Genomic DNA, 18846 nt, shown 5'->3' with positions numbered 1-18846 from the left:
CACGGTTCACTACTCAAAATGTGAGTAGTGAAACGTGGTTGTTTTTTAAATTATTATTTTTTAAATAAATTATTAAAAACACTAACATAATTTATATAGTTAAATTATTATAAATCTTCAAAAGATTTTTTTTATAAGCGATTCTTCTTTTTATGGATTTTGATAGTTTTATTATTATTATTTATTTAAAGCATTACAACTTATAATAAAAGTATCCATACAAAGATTTATTAAAAACACAATACTAATATTTATTTAAAAAAGTCTTCCGTTTTTTTGGTTGAGGATCGTTGTAACTGTCCACCTCACTACCCTCGTTACTAGCGCAATCTATGTCTTGCTCGATTAAAACGTCTGTCTTTTTCAGACCTCTCTGTAGTCGACCACCACAGCGATCTCTGGCGTTATTAAAAAATCGAGCCACTTTTAATTCAATTTCTTTTGTTGTTGTACCGGGAAAAAAGTGAATAGTTGACGCTAAAAATATAACAAAACAATCACTTAATATGATTTAATTTAAATAATACAATAATAAATGTTCAAACAATATAGTTAATATGGATTCACACGTATAACAGAACGTTTTATAGAATCATATAAGATTCTCCATGATTCGATATGCATGAATCAAATAAGATTCTCCATGATTCCATATAATTTATTATAAATATAATATAACTGTTCTTATTATATAAATAGTTATTATATAAATTAATATACAAGTAAATTAATTGTTATAATAAGTAAATCTTATTATCACAATAATTAATCAATTTTTAACATCTATAGAAGTATTTTAAGAATTTTAAAATCTAGACTCTTTAAATCAAACTTTTTGTTATTGATTTTAAATGAAACACTATGAGTCAAAAATGTTGACTCACAGACAAACTCCTATTTATACAAAAATGTTAACAGTAGATCTGAATTAAACTCACTTTTGACCAGATTTTCCAGGTTATCTAAAAACTTATGCTTGCCATTACTCCCAGTCCTGTTAATATTTTGCTGCAGTTCAAGTGCTAGCAACTTATTCAAGACACGAGAAATATGCTCATTGGCTGTCAATCCTCCTTCAAGCTTCATCCATGACAACTAAAAATGATCAGGTAACAACATAAATTAATAATCTCATTAATATTAAAATCTTTCATAAGAGATATTCTTCTTGGCAATCAAACACAACATAGATATACTGGCATAATGATAAATGAATTAAAAAAATTTACCATATCCTTGGTGTGCTTAGCAACTTCAGAATATTGCAGCAGAGATGTAAAAACAGGAAATTGGGTATTTGAGGAATTCTGGTCAATAGAAACACTGCAAACACGTGCCTCTAATCTTCCCTGCCGCTGTTCCAAATTATTTAATTTAGACTGAATTGATGTTAATTCACGTAAAATGTACGCATTCATAAGAAACTGTCCTGTTAAGACAACCACAATAAAAATACATAATATTTCTGCCATATATTTAAAAAATTAAAAATTACAAATATTAAACCTTGTGCACTAAATGGTTCAATGTTAAGATGGCTACAAACACCTAGCATACTATCGTTCATCCGCAATAAACTTGTATCAGAGAAATCATGAGGACTTGACTAAAGTTAATATTTATACATACATACATATATATATAAATAAATATAAATATATATATATATATATATATATATATATATATATATATATATATCAAAATAATCCTTATATATGAAAAATAAATAGTTAACTGCATACAATTGACTGAATATCTGTTTGTGAAACATTTGAAACCTATAAGAAATTACAAGAAATTTACATAATTAATTTTTTTTTATCTAAATACAACTAGATCCAAAATTTTAAAAACTTACAATTGGTTGGGTAGATAAATGTAGTTGTACGCTTGGAACCTTCCATAAATAAAATATCAATACAAATAAATCATAAATTATGATATAAATAAAATTAGAAATTTTATTATACATCATATTAAATAAGAAGTGCTTGATGAATTCAATTAAATTCACAAAATGAATTTATCAAGACAAAAACAATAAAGTAAATAATTAAAAACTTCAAAATACATGAAGCATGCTTTTAAAAATCAATCAATTATAGAAGTACTTTATGATAATAAATTACTTTATATAGATTTAATGATGTTTGAAAATTATTTTCATTTTAACTCTAAAAATGTAGAAACTTGTTGTAAGTGTTCAAAAAGAAATCTTATATGTAGAATAACACATGTAATTTGCAAAATTAAAAACTATCTTTTTTGAAACAGGATTTTGAGTTTTTAGTAGTGGCTATAAAGTTTAAAAGCAGCCAAATATGTTATAGCAACCAAAATAAAATAAAAAAATATAGATAAAAGAGTATTAAATAAATTGTCTAATATACAAAATATTCTGATTGGCTATGAAGAATCTCTAAAAATTTGATTCAGCTGCGTGAAAAAGCTAAATACGAACAAAAATTACCTTGTGTGTAGCAGGAAATTTTTGAGATTTAAGAGGTGGCAGAGGCATTAAAACAACTGCTTCAGCAGCAGTATTCTGACTATATGGTGCCTAAAATATCAAAATATTTCTATAGATAAAAGAGTATTAAATAAATGTTCTGTATAAAAATCTACATTAAATAAAATATTACGATGGAATCTGAATGATCAGTATCAAAATTGGAGCCTTCAGAAGCTGTGTGAAGAGGCTAAATAAAAAAAATTTAAATAATAAACTCTTTCAAAAGGTAGATGGCTTAAGTATAAAATTAAAAAATATAATAAAACATATATTAACCTATTTAAATTTTTATATTTAATACTTACATAAACTGGAGGCAGTCTTTGTCTGTTTAGGCCACGGACCGGATTGAAATGAGTTTGTATAAAACTTATTGTTTGCTTTTTTCTTTTCATTTCAAAAACAAACTTTAAAGTTTCTTTGAGCCCCTCATAACTTGATGCACATTGCAGAACTAAAACCTAATAATACAATAGATTTACATAAAAAAGCTATGAATTGTAATTAATCAATTAAACAAAAAATGATAATTTTACCTTATTCAGACTATCATCATTGTTCACCATTAACTCTACTCTTTTACAAATTTTGAGTTTCTCAAACTCCTCTTGAGTCCAGCCAATGACATCATCGACATGAACAATTGAAATTGATTTGTCATGTAAACCATAAGTTAAAACATATTTTTGACACACATAGTCTAATGTAGATGACATTTAAATAACTATTCTAAATATTTAAAAATTGTATTTAAATTGTATATATATATATATATATATATATATATATATATATATATATATATATATATACATACACACACACACACACACACACACACCAGGAATACCTTAGCCACGAATAAATTTTTGAACTTGCTAACACCCTGAAATATATATATATACATATATATATATATATATATATATATACATATATATATATATATATACATATATATATATATATATACATATATATATATACATATATATATATATATATATACATATATATATATATACATATATATATATACATATATATATATATATATATATATATATATATACACATATATATATATATATACATATATATATATATATATATATATATATATATATATATATATATATATATATATATATATTTTATGGCAGGACAATAAAAAACTCTTGATCGTTTTGAGAGTGATCAATTTTTAATTAAAAATAGATTGACAATAAATAAATAACGATTTAGATAGAAAAAACAATCTTTATATTGGTTTAATGTTATTTTGACGCTCATAAGCTGCATATATTAATCAAGAAATAAAGAACCGTTTAAAAATGCAACTAAAAAACTGTTAAAATTGTTTAAAGTATTCTTTAACACCTGAACCTTCTTTGCAACTTGAGGTTTTTTAAAAAGATAAACTGAACCAGGAACATCAACTCCTTCCTCGTTTAAAATAGTAAGTAAACAGAGTATTGCACTATTGCTGAGTTTATAAAGTAAGCAGAAGTATAATAATTTTATATGCAGGGATGAGAAATTACTCTTGTAATCTTTGTTACTTTCCTGATTCTCTTTCGATGGAACTTCACCTGAAGAAAAAAAAGATAACTTTTTAATCATTTTCACAATTTAAAAACATATAAATTGCTATAGCAATTTATATGTTAAAAACTAATGTCTATTATAAATTGCTATAGCAATTTATAATAGACATTAGTTTATAATGGTCAGTTTAACAGTCAACATCTAATCAACTACCAGCACTTGATAAAATTACTTACAAAAATCAATACTACGTGTTATATTTACTGAGTAATATTGTCAAAAACTATGCAACTTTGTTTAAAATTAAAACAAACTTCATTTATTAAAAATAAAAAAATTAAAAATTACTTTCATTGTTTTCCTCCTCAGTTGAATCACATATTCCAGTCACCTCATCAAAAATAGAAGATACATTTTCATAAAAGTAATCTTCGCCAATTGCAACATTTTCTTTATCTGCTGAAGTTTCAAACTGTGTTAAATTATTGCCAGTTTCTCCTAAAACAAATATGTAAAAAATAAAATAATTCAAACTTGTTCATTTAAAATAGAATTAGATTTTTCCATAAAAAGTATGGAAATCTTCAAAAACAAGCTTGATAAACATATGGATATTATGAAACTCTGATCTCTATGATTATTATGAAACTGTAATTAGCATGTGCTCATAATAGATTCAACATGGCGTTGAATCTCAAGGAGCATAAATAAATAAATAAAAATAAATATATATATATATAGTCTTTTAATATAGATCACAACTGAAAAGATTTCCTTTATATGATTATCAAGATTAACAATATTCTGCATATTTGGATTGTATTACCTTTCAATCTCGATATAAAAGTATCCATTTCATTTTCACGTTTTCTTCTTTCATTTCGTGAAGCCATAATAAAGCAAATAATTTAAAAACTGAAAAAATTGTTATTGTTATCATAATATATGAAAAATTATTAGGATTATTTAAACTCGTTAATAGATATAATGAAACTGTAATCATATTATAGCTACAAATATTTGACTTGATTTTGATCACTTATAAGCGAATTCATAACTGAAGAAGTTTTGGAAAACCATGCTTTTACAATAGCAATTTTACAGAATTATTCCGTAAAATATTATTTTTTCCGAATTTTAAAATTAGCCCTTAAGATACCCTTAACCTTTAAGGGACCCTTAAGGGTCCCTTAAATCATTTTAAGGCGGGAAGAGGCCTGTAACAAGGATTTTAAAAAGTTTAGGGAAGATTTCAGTAGAAAGACTTCCAGAATTGACACAAATCGTGACCTAGTTAACAGGCTACTTGTATCTAGTGATCCTGTCATAACATCATTAAGAAAGTGTCATAAAAAAAATGGTAAGAGTTTAAAAAAATACCCCAGTGAAGTTTTGGCTTTGCTGAGGGAATCAGCTCCACCTTCTTCTTTTTCTTTGTAGCTAAACACAATTTGTTGTTTGATTTTTAAAAAAGGTTGATATTGAAAAAAATATTTTTTTACTACCTAAGCCAATTAAATGTCTTTTATTTTATTAAAAATTAAAATATTCTTGTTAAAAATAAATATTATTTCATATATAATGATTATTTATATATCTAAATAGGTTTCTGGACCAATTGGGTAATAATTAGGTTTTGTCCACCACTTCCCATATACCTGGCCCACTGTGGGCTAGAAGGTAAAATGAATAATTACCCCCTAAAAATTTTACACGTCACAAAATTTTTGATAAAATTTATATACATTTAAAACATATTTATTAGCAGGCTATTTATTAGGATTTGATAACGTTCAAATTTTCAGAATGCAACAATTGCTTTTTTTAAAGAAAACGGTTGTTGCATTCATAATATTTTAACATTATTGAAGAAAATCAAAGAAATCTTCTTAACATTTTAAAGTCACAAAAGTTTATTAAAGTTTATTAAAAAATTAAAGAACAGTAGAAAAGAACAATAAAATGTTTTTTTTCAATTTACTTAACACTAAGTAAATCTAAACAATTCTAGAATTGTTTAGATTTACTTAGTGTTAAGTAAATCTAAACAATTCTAGAATTGTTTCAATTTACTTAACACTAAGTAAATCTAAACAATTCTAGAATTGTTTCAATTTACTTAACACTAAGTAAATCTAAACAATTCTAGAATTGTTTAGATTTACTTAAAACTAAGTAAATATAAACAATGCTAGAATTGTTTCAATTTACTTAACACTAAGTAAATCTATACCATGCTAGAATTGTTTCAATTTACTTAACACTAAGTAAATCTAAACAATTCTAGAATTGTTTCAATTTACTTAACACTAAGTAAATCTAAACAATTCTAGAATTGTTTCAATTTACTTAACACTAAGTAAATCTAAACAATTCTAGAATTGTTTCAATTTACTTAACACTAAGTAAATCAAAACAATTCTAGAATTGTTTCAATTTACTTAACACTAAGTAAATCAAAACAATTCTAGAATTGTTTCAATTTACTTAACACTAAGTAAATCAAAACAATTCTAGAATTGTTTCAATTTACTTAACACTAAGTAAATCTAAACAATTCTAGAATTGTTTTGATTGAAAAGTATTGTTTTTCAAAAGAAATGACCTTTGTAAACAAAATTCAAGGAAAAAAAAACGTTTTAAAGGGGGCAATTACACCTTATATACTACCTATAAATACCTATTCAACTTTAAGTAAAGACAATGTTAGTAGAATTCAAAACTTTTAGTTATACGCATTCAAAACTTTTGTTACGGAAGGAACGATTGGTTCTTTCAGTGACACAAGTTCCAATAGTTGAAACAAAAAGTTTAATACTCCACACACAATACCTTTACCTGAAACTAAATAGGTATTTATAGGTAGCATGTAAGGTATTAGTAGCCCCATCTTAAGCTCTTAGTGTTTCTTTAATTTCTAATTTAATTTACAAAGGTCACTCCTTTTAAAAAAACAGACTCTTCGATTATGCCCGTTTGGAACAGTTAAAAAACTGTTTTTTAACTTTCAAACGAAAATATATGTAGGTTTAGTTTTGATTTTGGTTTTAATTTTTTATTTTTAAATTAATCCGCCACTATTTTAAATGTATATATTCATTTAGGTCACATATTGTCATAAAGACTTTGTTCCTGCCATTCCTGAAAATTGACACCATTTTGATTATCTTTACCTACCTAAGATTTTCGGAAAAAGTGTTACCACTGCATATAGACTTAACAATTAAACCAATATGACAATTTTTAATACATGTATACATGTGATACATGTGGTTTTTGAAGTTAAAGTTAATCATGATGAGATTGTGAAATTCTTTTGAAATGACATCTTAGATATGTTGATGTCTATGAAGAAAAGTCAATTTGATAGCCTTGAGTGTGATCGTTTAGAGATATGCATCTTCGTCCTCTGAATTTAGCAAACTGATTGAATAGTAGCTATTGCTATACTTTGCACATTACTCTGTACTTTTTTAATTCATTATAAATTGATTAGTTATTGATTTCAATTGTCATGTTATGGTTGATTTTTTGAAAAGTTGTGGACCGGGCTGTTTTAGCAATATATGTTATATATTGTTTTTAGCAATATATGTATGTTGGAAAGACCACTAAATTATTTGCTTGGCCGTTAAAATATATTTAGCTAGTCCGTCAGTCTGGTCATTTATTTTGTCCATCTTTCATTTCTGAACTTTGAGACAAAAAAGATAAAGATAGGTACAAGTTTAATTTAAACTCACGTCATAAATCAATATCAGTAAACTGAATAAAACTTAATTACCTCATATAATATTCCTAATGGCACAATAAACAAAAGTTAACAAATTTTATCCTTTAGAAAAATAATCAAAATAAAAAAATAAATCAACTAGTAAACGTTTAGCAATATATCTAGCTATACTATAAGTAATCGTTTAGCAATATGTTTTTCTAGCTGTATTATTAGCAATATGAAAAATATCATATAATGCTTTCATTCTTTTTATTTGCTACAACAAATAAGGACTTGAGTTAGTCAATATTTTTATCTACATCCAATGAAATGAAACCAGTTTATTTTGATTAATATTTTAAATTTGAAAAGTAACTGAAACCATTTTTAAAACCTTGACCGTTGCAAATATAAGTTTCCAAACTTAAAACAAATAGTTGTATTTAATTTATTAGCACTTGTTGTAAATCTAAACAGTCTTGGTTTAAAATCTAGACAAGCTTGGTTTAAAAAACAACTTTTGTCTTTCCACACAAATCCGAGTCAGGAAAACATTCTTTTACAAAGGAGCTGAGATAATTAGCTGTTGCTATAGGAAGATTATGCTTTGCCAAAAACGTAATAATTTTTTTTACGGGTAAGATCATCTGTGATTATTTTTTTTTACAAACTAAAGTTAGGTGTAAATTTAGGTAAGTTATTATTCCACAGACAAGATAACTTGCCCCGCCATGACTACATAAAACATCTTTAACAAAGATTTGTAAGTAATTTTCTCCTTACTGATAACTTGCTAATTTTTTAAATTGTCTTGAAAAAACCACTTTTAAATGAACTTTGTTTTATATTGAAAAGAACTTTTGGTATTTTTTTGGATTAGATTTTTTTACTGTTAAATAAAGGAAACTAGTTGTTCAGTTACGTAAAACAGGTAATGGTAGGTTTGTTCGACATCTCCCGTTATAAACTTATTTTTTATATATTCAATTTATTTCAATAATTTTAGTAAATATTAGAAAATAATTAGCTTTAAAAACTTGATTTTGAGTTGGCCAAAAAGACAGGTTTTATGTCGAGTTACTCAAATAAAACCTTTTTTATTCAAGAATTATTGTCTTGTTACAATAGAAGAGTTCTTTTTTAATTCGAACAAAGTGCTAGGATTCATAATTGAGGTAAAGGAGTAAAATTGAGGTTATCTTATATTTTGAATAAAGATTAACAAGTTAGCATGGTAAATAAAACTTACCAAGTAAGCATGTTAAATTAAATGCCAAGTAAGAATGTTAAAATCAATGCCAAGTTAGCATGTTAAATAAAACTAGTGTGTAAAACTCACAAAAAATTGTATTGGTCCAAAAAAAAAATAAAAAAATAAAAAAAAACCCAAAATAAAAAAATAAAAAAAAACCCAAAAAAACAAACAAAATAAACGATAAAATAATAAATTTTTGACCCTATTTTTATATTTATGAGAATATACTGGTCACATTATGCTACCTGTAAAAAAGTGTTTGCATATTAAACAGAAGAGTTAACTGCCTATCAAAGAATTTCTGATTTCGAATACACCTTTTTTTTGTATAAGATAATGTTTTATATTAACAACAATAATGGTCACCTTATTGTTTATTGTTATTTTGTCTTTTTTTTAAACATCAAAAAATGCTGCCACGATCCCTGTAATTTTTATTTTAAATGTATTATGTGTTACATTTTAAATGCGCATATAAAAATAAAAATTAAAAATAAGCATAACTGCTTAAAAATTTAATTTATTTAAAACAGTTTTTATTTCTACTTTAATAATATAAAACTACGGACTATTGTATCTGTTGTTAGCTAAAACTTTGTATTTTCTTCGCTTGCACTATAAGGTAAATAAAGATTCGCCAATAACTGTATTGATCTTGTCAGCTTATCTATAAAACAAAATTTTAAATATAGCAAACTGAATAAAACCATAGCTAAAAGGTTAACATTTTTAAATTTGAGACAATAATTAGAACTAAACGTTTTTCACTACTTACAAATATCCCTACATAAAGCAACTTAAATGCCGTTGTAAATAACATAAATACCGTTTTAAATAACTTAAATACCGTTGTCAAATTTTCAGTATCAAATTTATTTTTATCTTGATAAAGCAAACTGGGCAAAACTATTTATTAGATCCTCAAATGAATACTGTAAATTAATAAGTTATTGAACCATAAAAATGATGAAAACATTTGCACACACCTTAAAATATTTTAGAACATTAAAATTAAAATTTACCGAACAGTTTCATCCATGATGGCGTTAAAATTTTATATTTAACAAAAGCAAAGTATAGAGGAATTCCAGTCAGTATAACAAGAAGACAATAAGTTGATTCCAAAGGCTTTTCGGAGAATGGTGCAACTACAAGATATATAGATACCAACAGCACAATAACTGGAATCCCAATGAAAATCTTTTGTACACAACGCATTAAATTCAAATAAATTTAAACAAAGGTTCTTTTTTTTACTTTATTTTTATTTTATTTTTTTACTTTTACCAATATATTTAACGACAATTTTAGTAATAAGAAACAAATAAATTATTTTATATTTACGTTAATTTAAAAAAAAAAAATTTAAATAAATTATTAATTTTTCATAACAATAAAATAAAACTTCATTTAATTAAAATAAACTTAACTTGCATGTGCTAAAATATTTTTACAAAATTTTTTTGAAAGTTTTTGAATATACCTTAAAAGGTCGTTTTATATCGGGTTTCTTGTATCTCATCCATAAAAGGGCAACAATTGATAAACTATAAAATATCCACGCTGCAAAATTAAAGTAATTTATAAGAGTTGTGAAATTAGAAGATTCAGGGATCATCATCACCCAAGCCAATATACACTAAGCAAAAATACAATAAAGAAATTATACAATAAATAAAAATAAAAACAAAAAGTACAGTTAGAAAAAATACAATAAAGAGTATTAAAGTATAATTATTAAAAAACATTTCTATTTCTTTCTGTTGTAAGTAATTCAAAAGATTTAAATTAATTTAGTTTATATTTCATTGATAAGCATGCAGTTCAAACTCTCATACCTTGAGTAAAATAAAAATACTTAAATTGAAGAAAAAAAAATCAAACTTAAATACAAAATATTTGAACTCACTATTAAAGCGAGTGCCGGAACTGGCGTTTGCTGTTCATAATGAATCATAGCTAGTGCTTGTGGTAAGTGCTTCTTTCTCGCAGCCACAAACACTAATCTAAAAAAAGTTATTTAGATAACCCTATTAGCAATTTAAGCATAAAAAAAAAATTGTTAAAAAAAGTCGTAGAAGACATTATGAATTTATTCTTATTGTTATAGGAAAAAAGAGATTGGAAACAACGATAAATGTCAAAACAAAACGCATTTAAAGATTACTCTGCAATAAACGAAACGCATTTAAGGCATTTAAACGAATTTAAATTAAAACGAAATGTGTTTTTTTAACAGTTTATTTCAATAATCACGTTAATAAATTTTGAATTGCAACAATTAATAAAAAAATAAAACGCTTATTGAAAATGTTATTACACAAAAATTAAACTTAATGTAAAAAACGGTTGTTTCCCATTGTAAGGCACTACCTCACCCTCACAAAAACTGTTGGGTGTACACGTTCCGTGGTACATTATCTTTACAATTGTCACAACTCAGCCTATTTGCTGATTTTGTTGCACGTTTACACTGTGGAAACCATCATCGGATATACATTAATATGACAAGATAACAATTTATACTCTTGGCTTTATATTTTAACCAGAGAACAGTTTTTAGAAAGAATACAGTTTGATTGTTTATTTGTTTGGTTATGCTGATACCAAAAATAGTTTTCACTTAATGAAATATCGCTGATAACACATATCTTTAATACTAAAACCAAATATTGCTTTATCCACAAAAAAAAGATCTGGAAAAATATGATGTAAATTAGGGATGTACCGGATTTCCGATCGGAATTTATGACTTTTAGGTCATTCCAGTTCCGGTCGGAATTACTATATTTCAGGCCAGAATGCCGGAATTTATTTTTACTTTTTTTTTAAGACAAGTGACACAGAATGTGTAAATTAAATCAAAAAATCATTATCCAACAGGGCAATAAAGAATTATAGGTATACCTAGGTAAAAAATACAAAATTCTCAACAAACACAATATAATTTTATTTGCAGTAATCAATTATGTAAGGATTTCTAGAAGTTTAGGAATAATGTAGTGCAAAAAAAAAATTCAGGCAAATCTCGTTCCGACAGGAATTCAAAGTTTCCAACCCGGTACACCCCTAATGTAAATTTAATACTTTTATCAAAATAAGCAATATCATGCACAACTTCTCAGAAACGCAACAGGCACTTTTATTGACATAAACAACATGAGGGTAGCAGTTTTATGCAAGGTTTGTTGTTATATTAGATAATATTTTTCATAAGGAAAAAAAAAACGGTTGTGCCTCCATATGCGGTTATGCCCCCATTTCCCCTACATAAAAATTGAATAGTTAAAAAATACAAATTCAAAAAATTTTAGAATACTTTCAGAAATATAAAGAACGATACAAACTTGAAATTGTGCATATTTAAAAACAAAACAACTCCACAACTTTTTTCGATTGTGCCAAGGGTTTATGCAAAAGTCATGGACTAAATCTAGAGAATATAATGCAAAGTAAAAAAGAATAAAAATCTTTGACTTAAAAAATGTAATTCCTGAAACGGATCTTCAAATAATAAAACGTGCAGTTGAGTGCTGGAACTCAAAAGAACAAAGAACAATCTTCATAGATATTCTTGAAAAAAAAATTCCTGGACGATCATGTTTGAAAAAAAATCTTGAAAAAAAATGAAAAAAAAGTTCAAGATTTTTTGTTTATCCTGAACGAAACTTTAATTTACCTTACTTGTATAACAGGTTTTTGCAAATAAATAAATTTAAAAAAATAAAAACACAAAAACATTTTAATTCGCAATCAAACTACATCACTATAATTTATTATAGTGATGTAATATAAACTTTTTATTAGAAAGATTTTTAAAGGACATACACAGTACAAATTATATAAACTTTTTATTAGAAAGATTTTTAAAGGACATACACAGTACAAAGCACATACACAAATAAAAAAATAATATAATCTGACGTTCAAAAGTTTTAACCAAGTTTACAATCTCATCAAAACAAGAGGTGTAAATTTTCTTTGGGTATAATATTTAGTCATAATAATATGAAATAATGAAAATGATGAATGTATATGAAATAAATATCTATCAGCATCTAAATTTCACGTATCGTTACAGTAACAATATCTCTCCTACAAGCTTTAATAACAAGTTTGAAATAAATAAAAATGAAAATTATCATTTAAGAGCGAGTATGATAAACTGCCTTGGATAATCAATTAATAAATATTGAGAATATAAAATTTCATATCGAGAGCCAAAGGTTTGTAATACCTTTCAAAAAGAATCCAAGGGTATGTTAATTTTGTTAAGTTCATTCAAGTTTTATTTTAACTGCTTGTTTTTTGCATGATAATCTTATTAGCGCACTAAAAATTTTATTAGGAGATTTTATTAGATTTCTCAAAACGTAGGTTTTTAGTTTATTATTTTAGTAAAATTTTACATAAGGTGTTTTTACGCCAATTTGGTAACCTACCTTCCACTAGTAAATGCTATACCGTTTGCCGAGCCGAACGTAGACAAAGAAACAAATATCGGTATTATGAAAGAATACTTGCCATAAACTCTGTTAGCTAAAGTCTAAAAAAAATTTTTCAGATAACAAATGTAGGTAATTTTTATTAAGATTAACAAAAACACATTATAAACATACTACAGCAACTGCACTTGAGTTGGCAATTTCTGCTGACGTAAGCACAGTGAGATAAGCTACATTTATAAGTGCATAACAACCAGTTACTAAAGGAATTCCAATTATAATTGCTAATGGAAGATTGCGGGTTGGATTTTTAAGATCTTCAGTTACAAAGTTAAGATTATTCCAACCATCATACGCCCACAAGCCACCATAAAATGCGTATCCTATACTTGATAAGTGTGTTTTTGTTCCATTAAATGAGTTTTGAAATTCACTGTTGTAACCTAATATCACAAATATGATACACAAATATCACTAACATTGATTTTAGTTTTAATTTTGAAAAATTAATATAAGTAATAAAACTCAAATATATCATTTTTATTACTTATTGTTTTTAAGACAACTTGACTTGGTTATTCAAAATTAAAAACAGTTTCATAAAATATTTTAAAATTTTGTTTCTTTTTAAAAAAGATAACTGTTATTTACAATTATTGTTAAAAAATAACCACTTTACCTAAAGTAGGTACCATTTAAATTTACCTAAAGTTGCTACCATCTAAATTTACCCAAAGTAGGTACCATCAAACTTTACCTAAAGTAGGTACCATCAGCTGAGTATAAAAAATTAAATTCATTGGTAGCATCATTTAAGCTAAGTTATTATCAAATACTATTATTTGAAAATAGGTCTTTATTAGTACCACCATTGGAAGCCAAATTATAGCCAACCAAATTATTTCATGCCAAGTATATTAACCAAATTATTTCTAGATATAAAAACTGAAAATGTTAATCTATTTTTAATTTATCAAAAAGTAATCTTTTTGTATGAGTTAAAAAAGCTCTACTTAACAGTTACTTGTTTATTGATTGTCTTGAATTAATTATTAATTAACAAAATTAGTACTAAGTAACGGTTTTATAGGTAATCAACCCAAACTCACAACTTTTTGAACACCTACAACGTATAAATAGCCGTGTCGCAGTGCTTCGAGTTGTGACTCAAAACTAAAAATTTAGAGGTTTAATGAAATAATAAACACTTATGATTTGAAATAATGATTTGTGAAGAAAATTTATTAAGAACAGTTAAGATTTGATAATGACGTTTGATATTTACTATTATCGAATATTGACAGAAAGTATATTTTGTGACTTGAATCTTGTTAACACATAATATATGGAATATGGAAGAAAATATGGAAGAAAAAAGATTGCGTAAGCTTGAATATTATAATCTAGGTAATAAACAACTTCTACTTACAGCACTTACAACGTATTATTAACCAAGATTTATTGTTGATTGGATACATTTGTGATAGATAGGATATATTTACTGGTGTTTCAACTGGCTCAAAATACGTTGCCATTGACAGTAACACACAGAGAGAATATGGCAATAAAATAGTATCTTGAGTTATTTGACCTAAATTACAATTGATTATTGTTATCACTCATAATACCTAATTAAAACCTGCATCTATCACTTACTAAAAGTATCATTTTACAAAATATATAACTAGGATAGGATAGGATCAAAACTTTTGATCAACAAAGTTTAAAAGAAATTTACATTTTATTTGAAATTTTAACCTTATTAAATATTAATAATCTAAATATTAAACTTTTCTGAAGACTTTTTATATCGATGATTACCTAACATGATAAATTTGGTAGAAAATATTTGAGGTTATTTTTTATGCCACGAAAATATATGCATTCCGAAAGATAATTACAATATATACTGATAGCAAAGCAAGAAGAACGTGCGCTTACAGCTTGATGATTTTATTTTTAATCTAAAATATTATTTTTCTTATTTAGAAAATCAATTTTAGTTATAAATTCAAATATTATATTTATAATATTAATATTAGTAATAAATTCAAAGAAATTGTAATTTTTATTACATAGCTTCTATTATTAATTTTGTTTAATGTAAACAACGGTCGTATATAAAAAAGATCAATCGTTAGAAATGGGGTGAAATGCGGTTTTAGCTGTCAGTAAAAAGAAACTTTGAATTAGAAAAGTTTCTGATACATATAGGATATTTAAGTTTGCTCTACACTGTAATATTGCTAATAAGCCATCTCATCAAAATTATTGCCATATAGTTTCAGGATATTTTCTGTATAATTTATGTAATCCATAATATTTTTTGTTTAATTCTAAATTTAGTAGTATTTACCAATTTTATAATATATAGGTCAAGGTAGAGCGGAGGTCTTTTATAATAAAAAACAAATTTTTTATTTTATTTTATTTGTTATTTCTTTTATGTCGTGTATGGGTGTAGGGTATGTGTAGTTTATACGTGTCTGAACATGTTTAAATGATAGATAGCTCTCATTTTTTATCATTTTAAAAGCTTTACATGTAAGGATAACTGCTGCCTTTTTACTGTCTCGTTTCCCCCCCCCCCCCCCACTTGCAAAATGTAAAAATTTTGCTAGTCCAGAGTTTCGTTACTTTGGTTGTCGTAGCTTATATTTAGAATTTTTTTTTAGTTTTTTGTTTTCTTATATCCATGAGTTTTAGGAAATTTATAAAAATAGTCTTAACTATGATTAGTTTATCCGCAACCAGCATTTGTACTTTAAGTGTTCCAATATGCCCGCTCTAAAGCAAACTTTAAACAACAAAAAACAAACAAAGACATAAATATTGCTTAAAAGTAACTATTTAAGCCTTTCCTTATAAAACTGTTTTTAAATATGATTGTATAATAAAAAGCTTATATCATACAAAGAAATAAACAACTTAAGAAATAAACAACCTAAGAAATAGCTTTGCAATGTTTCCTTAATAAATCTCTGTTTTAATAAATATCTCAGTAAATGTTGGTTTGGAATGTGTAAAACGGCTTGTTTTGGATTTAATTTATGTTTTTGCATGTTCCAGTTGCTTAAAATTTTCTCTAATCTTAATGAGAATCTTTATTTTATGATTTGTTGACAAACAATGATAAATACTGTTTGTGAGTGTTTTTTTTTTTGTTGACAAATACTGTTTGTGAAATAAAACAATACCGTTAATTTACTTGGCATAAAATTACAAAACCATTTTGTATTAGATAAAACAAAACATGTTTGTAACATGTTTTATTTTCTAACCTTTTTAAAATAGAAAATGGTATAGATATTTTAAAATAGAAAATGGTGAGATATACAAACTAGATGCAAAAACTTTTATCAAAAAATTTAGTTGATTTAGATTTAGAAATATGATGAACAATAAACAACTTCTTTAAAAACTTAAAAAACAAATTGAAAGTTTTAAATCAAGTTATCAATTACTACCCAGCAGGCACAGAACGTTTTATTTTTATAATTTCGTAACGTCCTCTTATTTGCCAAAATGCCGGCTGAAGATTTTTTCATTTCCCATTTTGCTGACTGAATCTAAAAGGTTACAATTTGACTGAAAGTTAAAAAAGGTCTAAATTTGCCAATTAATGGTTGCCAAATAATAGCATAAAAACTCATTGAATGGGTAGGTGTCACACCTTCCACACTCCCCTCTTTTGCAAGTGACTATATAGAAATAAATAAGTGATGTAGACATAAACTATGGATTACAATATATTGTTCTACCATGGAACAACTTTCCTGCAATACTAGGTTATACTTTTTGTTACAATGATAATAAATTTTAGAATACCTTGAGCTAGTCTAACAAGACCAGTAATGACAAGAATTGCTATTGCGAGCAACTTTGCTGCTGTAAAAACAATTTGAATTGTTGTTGCCCATCGAGTACTTGTACAGTTTATAAGAATTATCACACCTAAAATATAGATAATCTTTAATTTTGTCTTTTTTTTTAATTTTTTTTAAACATCAGTGAAGTTGCGCAAAGTAATAATTTTTTATACATTTTTTGTTAAATATTTATTTTATTTTTTTGTTAAATTATTAAAAATCTTTTTTCTTTTAATTAATTTCATTAATAATGTATTAAGTACTTAAACAATATAAATGTTTATTTTTTTTAGTGCACCTTATTATTTGTATGTACCACCTAATTCAGCAACATCCTAGAATAAATAAACTTACTTTGTTGACCAAACATGCTCTGTTTTAGAACACAAAAACTTTTAAAATAACAATGCTAAAAGATCTAGTTTTGAAAATGTTACAATGCATTCATAATCACATTTAATTTAAATTAAAACTTGTATTTAAAAAAATGAAAAACCTACCTAAAAAAAATGCTGCAAGATATTTTGAAATTAATTGTTTTTCTTCAAGATTGCAACCATCAGTAAAAAAAGGTTCTACCATATAGCTTCCACTGGCTAATAAAATTGCAGCTAGAGAGGCTGGTCTTAAAAAAAAAGTTGACGCGTAAACTAATAAAAAAGCAGGTAACTCTCCAAATGCTTCTAAATAATAGCTGTATTCTCCGCCTGAGAGTTGAATCATTGTACCCAACTCTACATAGCATAAAGAAATCAATGCAACAAGTACACCTGAACCAGTCCAAATAATAAGCGCCATTCCAGGACTACCCGAATTAATAAACACACTACTAGTTGAAGCAAATATACCACTTCCAATCATCGTACCAACAATTAGTGATATACAACCAAGCAGTCCAACTTTATGCTTAGGATTTATGCTGTCTTTGCATATCGGATCGCTTGAACTTGCTAAATTATCATTGCTGTTTAAAATATTAGATAGTGGTATGTCATTTGATGAAGACATTTTAACTTGGCAAACTAACTCATAAACTTTAATCGAACTTTAAGGTTATGGGTATTTCAACTGTACTCATAAGCTCTATTGTTTGTCGTATACATTTCATTTATTGACGTCTTCCTATAAACAAACATTTGCTATGAAAGAAAATTTTAAATTTTTTATCAAAAGCTTTTTTAATAATAATAAAAATAATGGTAAAAATAACAACAATTATAATGATAACAAAGTAACAATAATAACTATTTGAATTTGTATTTAAAGTATTTAGAGATTTAAAATTTTTTCGGTCATCTTTTTAAAATCCAGATTTGCATGGATATCATTGAAAAGTATGCGACAGAATACTACAAAAAATTAAACAACTTTTTATTTTCTTCATTCTTTTTATTTTTATGCGAAATGTACATTCATTGACTCATATAGCCATAAAAGCAGCATTGTGTACATCAACAGATAAAACCATAGGTGAGTGTACGTACATTGATTGATAGCTA

The 18846-nt window shown here is 25.7% G+C and overlaps 3 protein-coding genes across 3 annotated transcripts; all 3 read right to left on the bottom strand.

The window, feature by feature from the left end:
• Nucleotides 1-206: 206 nt before the first annotated feature.
• LOC136092337 (uncharacterized) lies at nucleotides 207-3278 on the bottom strand. The gene is made up of 10 exons (XM_065820332.1): nucleotides 3052-3278; nucleotides 2821-2976; nucleotides 2646-2702; nucleotides 2474-2563; nucleotides 1862-1900; nucleotides 1746-1781; nucleotides 1507-1606; nucleotides 1230-1429; nucleotides 939-1095; nucleotides 207-477 (listed from the first exon to the last, which is right to left on the bottom strand). The coding sequence occupies exons 1-10, from the start codon at nucleotides 3229-3231 to the stop codon at nucleotides 245-247; spliced, it is 1248 nt and encodes a 415-aa protein (XP_065676404.1). The 5' UTR covers nucleotides 3232-3278; the 3' UTR covers nucleotides 207-244.
• A 456-nt stretch (nucleotides 3279-3734) lies between these two features.
• On the bottom strand, nucleotides 3735-5128 carry LOC136092336 (uncharacterized). Its single transcript, XM_065820331.1, has 3 exons — nucleotides 4890-5128; nucleotides 4412-4561; nucleotides 3735-4107 (listed from the first exon to the last, which is right to left on the bottom strand). The coding sequence occupies exons 1-3, from the start codon at nucleotides 4954-4956 to the stop codon at nucleotides 3821-3823; spliced, it is 504 nt and encodes a 167-aa protein (XP_065676403.1). The 5' UTR covers nucleotides 4957-5128; the 3' UTR covers nucleotides 3735-3820.
• Nucleotides 5129-9455: 4327 nt separating this feature from the next.
• LOC100198891 (b(0,+)-type amino acid transporter 1) lies at nucleotides 9456-18466 on the bottom strand. The gene is made up of 8 exons (XM_065818614.1): nucleotides 17848-18466; nucleotides 17307-17432; nucleotides 13653-13921; nucleotides 13476-13579; nucleotides 10943-11039; nucleotides 10517-10672; nucleotides 10056-10233; nucleotides 9456-9700 (listed from the first exon to the last, which is right to left on the bottom strand). The coding sequence occupies exons 1-8, from the start codon at nucleotides 18353-18355 to the stop codon at nucleotides 9621-9623; spliced, it is 1518 nt and encodes a 505-aa protein (XP_065674686.1). The 5' UTR covers nucleotides 18356-18466; the 3' UTR covers nucleotides 9456-9620.
• Between the last annotated feature and the right edge of the window lie 380 nt (nucleotides 18467-18846).

The sequence above is a fragment of the Hydra vulgaris genome, chromosome 15 (assembly GCF_038396675.1).
Source record: "Hydra vulgaris chromosome 15, alternate assembly HydraT2T_AEP".
NCBI lineage: Eukaryota > Metazoa > Cnidaria > Hydrozoa > Anthoathecata > Hydridae > Hydra > Hydra vulgaris.
This window is presented reverse-complemented; position numbering and strand designations above follow the sequence as displayed.